At 37.1% G+C, this 3,117-nt stretch overlaps 1 protein-coding gene across 1 annotated transcript; it reads left to right on the forward strand.

The window, feature by feature from the left end:
- Positions 1–999: 999 nt before the first annotated feature.
- Positions 1,000–1,938, forward strand: LOC110288356 (olfactory receptor 150-like). Its single transcript, XM_021154724.1, has one exon. The coding sequence runs from the start codon at positions 1,003–1,005 to the stop codon at positions 1,936–1,938; it is 936 nt and encodes a 311-aa protein (XP_021010383.1). The 5' UTR covers positions 1,000–1,002.
- Positions 1,939–3,117: the final 1,179 nt, after the last annotated feature.

The raw sequence follows: 3,117 nt of genomic DNA on the forward strand, positions 1-3,117 counted from the left end.
AGTGATATTCTTCTTCAAGTTTGTTCTGATCATTCCCAGCCATATTATATTTCTATGGGTATTATATGAACAATATATTGTTATTAGTGATGAAAGTATCTTGGATTTTCAGTAACATTGCACTGAACTTTTAGACAAGTTTGGGAAGCATTTCCATTACACAAGGTTAAATAATATGGTACATGAAGATGGGATGTTTTTTCACCTATATAGTGATTTATCTTTGTCACTAATGTTGATAATTTCAAGAGCAATGTTTTATATTTCTTTAATTATTCCTAAATGTTTTAACATTTTTCATAATATGTCAAGTAAAGTTTTACCATTTCTCAATTTCTTTAATGATCTTTGTTCTCAGTCTATGATGGCTTTTTAGATAAATTACTGTACTATTTTATTAAGGATTTCTTGGAATTTTATGCATAAAAATTAATCCATATACATGTAAAGTTATTTTCACTATTTACTTTCAAATTTAAATCCCTTTTGATTTCAAGTTCTCATCTGATTCCCTAACATAAGCTTCTGTTATAATGTTGATAACAATGTTCATTACCTTATGGGAAAAGGTTTTAGGTTGCCATCATCAAGTATAGCAACGGTTGTGGATAGCTATGTTGGTATTTTGCCTTTTTGTGGATGCTGGTCTTGTTGTAACATAGAAAAAAAATATTTCTCTGTAGAGTGATTGGGAGAAGGACAAATAAGTCAAGAACACTCCTTAGCAGACTCCACTGAATGTGTCTGACCCCTCAGTCATTGTCCTTCGATTAAATACTAACATTCTTGTAACAAAGATTATACTCACAGACATAAGTAACTTATCTTTAACTAAAGTGACATGTACTGAGAAGTATAATTTCTTATATTGATAAAATATAAGAATATCTGCCAGAAAATTAAAGATGAATGTTTGAATTCTGTTTCTCACCTCATTATGTTGTAAAACACTAGATAGTTATTTCAATTTATTCTCTTTCTATGTAGAACCCAGAGAAGAAAATGTTAAAAGGAAATCTTTCTGAAGTGACTGAGTTCATCCTCTCTGGGTTAACAAACAAACCAGAGCTGCAGCTGCCCCTCTTCCTCCTCTTTCTAGCAATCTATGTGGTCACAGTGGCTGGGAATCTGGGCATGATCACTCTGATACTATTCAGTTCTCAACTGCACACACCCATGTACGTTTTTCTCAGCAGCCTATCCTTCATTGATCTCTGCCAGTCCACTGTCATTATTCCCAAAATGTTGGTGAACTTTGTGACAGTGAAGAACATCATCTCGTATCCTGAATGCATGACTCAGCTCTACTTTTTTGTTACTTTTGCTATTGCAGAGTGTCACATGTTAGCTGTAATGGCATATGACCGCTATGTTGCCGTCGGTAACCCCTTGCTTTACAATATTGTGATGTCCTATCGAGTCTGTTCCTGGATGATATTTGGAGTATATATTATGGCTTTTATTGGTGCCACATCTCACACAGTCTGCATGTTAAGAGTGCATTTCTGTAAGACTGATGTAATAAATCATTACTTTTGTGATATTTATCCACTACTGGAACTCTCTTGTTCTGATACTTTTATTAATGAAGTAGTGCTTTTATGTTTCAGTGTTTTTAACTTCTTGATTCCAACTCTGACAATTCTAAGCTCTTACATCTTCATCATAGCCAGCATCCTCCGGATTAAATCCACTGAAGGCAGGTCCAAAGCCTTCAGCACCTGCAGCTCACACATCTCTGCTGTTGCTATCTTCTTTGGGTCTACTGCATTCATGTACTTGCAGCCATCTTCGGTCAACTCTATGGACCAAGGGAAAGTGTCTTCTGTATTTTATAGCATTGTTGTGCCCATGCTGAACCCTTTGATCTACAGCCTGAGAAATAAGGATGTCAAAGTTGCTCTAAATAAGTTCTTTGAAAGAAAGTTTTTCTTGTGAAAAAGACTCACATTCATATTTAGAGGGCTAGCAAACAGTTAAAAGGGATAAGTAGAGTGACATGATATGAAATTACTGCCATCACTATTTATTTCATATATTGTTGAGGGCAGGACAGTTTTAGCAAATGAGATTTATGAAGGACAACATATATAGAGGGATATAGAGAAGCATCTGCTTGTCATAGCATGCATTGTATTAGTCAGTTTGTCAAATGCTCAAAAGCCTTCTTTGAGTGATTCTGTTCATGTGTTTATAAAAAATGTTCCTTTTATTTGAGACATATTTATCTTATAGCCGAGAATAAATACTTATGGTCCAAATTCTTGATCATCTCACTATTCTATATGATCAGCACTTGTAACTAAACATATTTCTAAGGATTTCAGACACTGAGATCTCCAAAATAATAATTTTTTCTTTTATTAGATATTTTCTTTATTTACATTTCAAATGTTATCCTCTTTCCTAGTTTCCCCACGAAAATCCCCTACTCCTCCCCTTCTCCCCCAACCTTCCCACTCCCATTCCTGGTCCTAGCATTCCGCTATACTGGAGCATAGAGCCTTCACAGGACCAAGGGCCTCTCCTCCCATTATTGACCGACTAGGCCATCCTCTGCTACAAATATAGCTAAAGCCACAAGTTCCACCACATGTTTTCTTTGATTGATGGTATAGTTCCAAGGAGCTCTGATAGTACTGGTTAGTTCATATCAATGCTCCTTTTATGGGGCTTCAGACCCCTTCACCTCCCTCAGTATTTATCTGGCTCCTTCATTGGGTACTGTCTTAGTCAGGGTTTCTATTCCTGCACAAACATNATGACCAAGAAGCAAGTTGGGGAGGAAAGGGTTTATTCAGCTTACACTAACACATTGCTGTTCATCACCAAAGGAGTCAGGACTGAAACTCAAACAGGTCAGGAAACAGGAGCTGATGCAGAGGCCATGGAGGGATGTTCTTTACTGGCTTGCCTCCCCTGGATTGCTCAGCTTGCTCTCTTAAAGAACCCAAGACTACAAGCCTAGGGATGGCACCACCCACAAGGGGACCTCCCCCCTTGATCACTAATTAAGAAAATGCCTTAAAGCTGAATCTTGTGGAGGCATTTTCCCAACTGCAGCTCCTTTCTCTGTGATAACTCCAGCCTGTGTCAAGTTGACACATAACTAGCCAG

The sequence above is a fragment of the Mus caroli genome, unplaced genomic scaffold (genome assembly GCF_900094665.2).
Source record: "Mus caroli unplaced genomic scaffold, CAROLI_EIJ_v1.1 scaffold_10039_1, whole genome shotgun sequence".
Classification (NCBI taxonomy): Eukaryota; Metazoa; Chordata; class Mammalia; order Rodentia; family Muridae; genus Mus; species Mus caroli.

What these genes read in the sequence shown, in the direction of transcription:
- LOC110288356 (XM_021154724.1), top strand. Translation starts at nt 1,003, where the DNA reads ATGTTAAAAGGAAATCTTTCTGAAGTGACTGAGTTCATCCTCTCTGGG.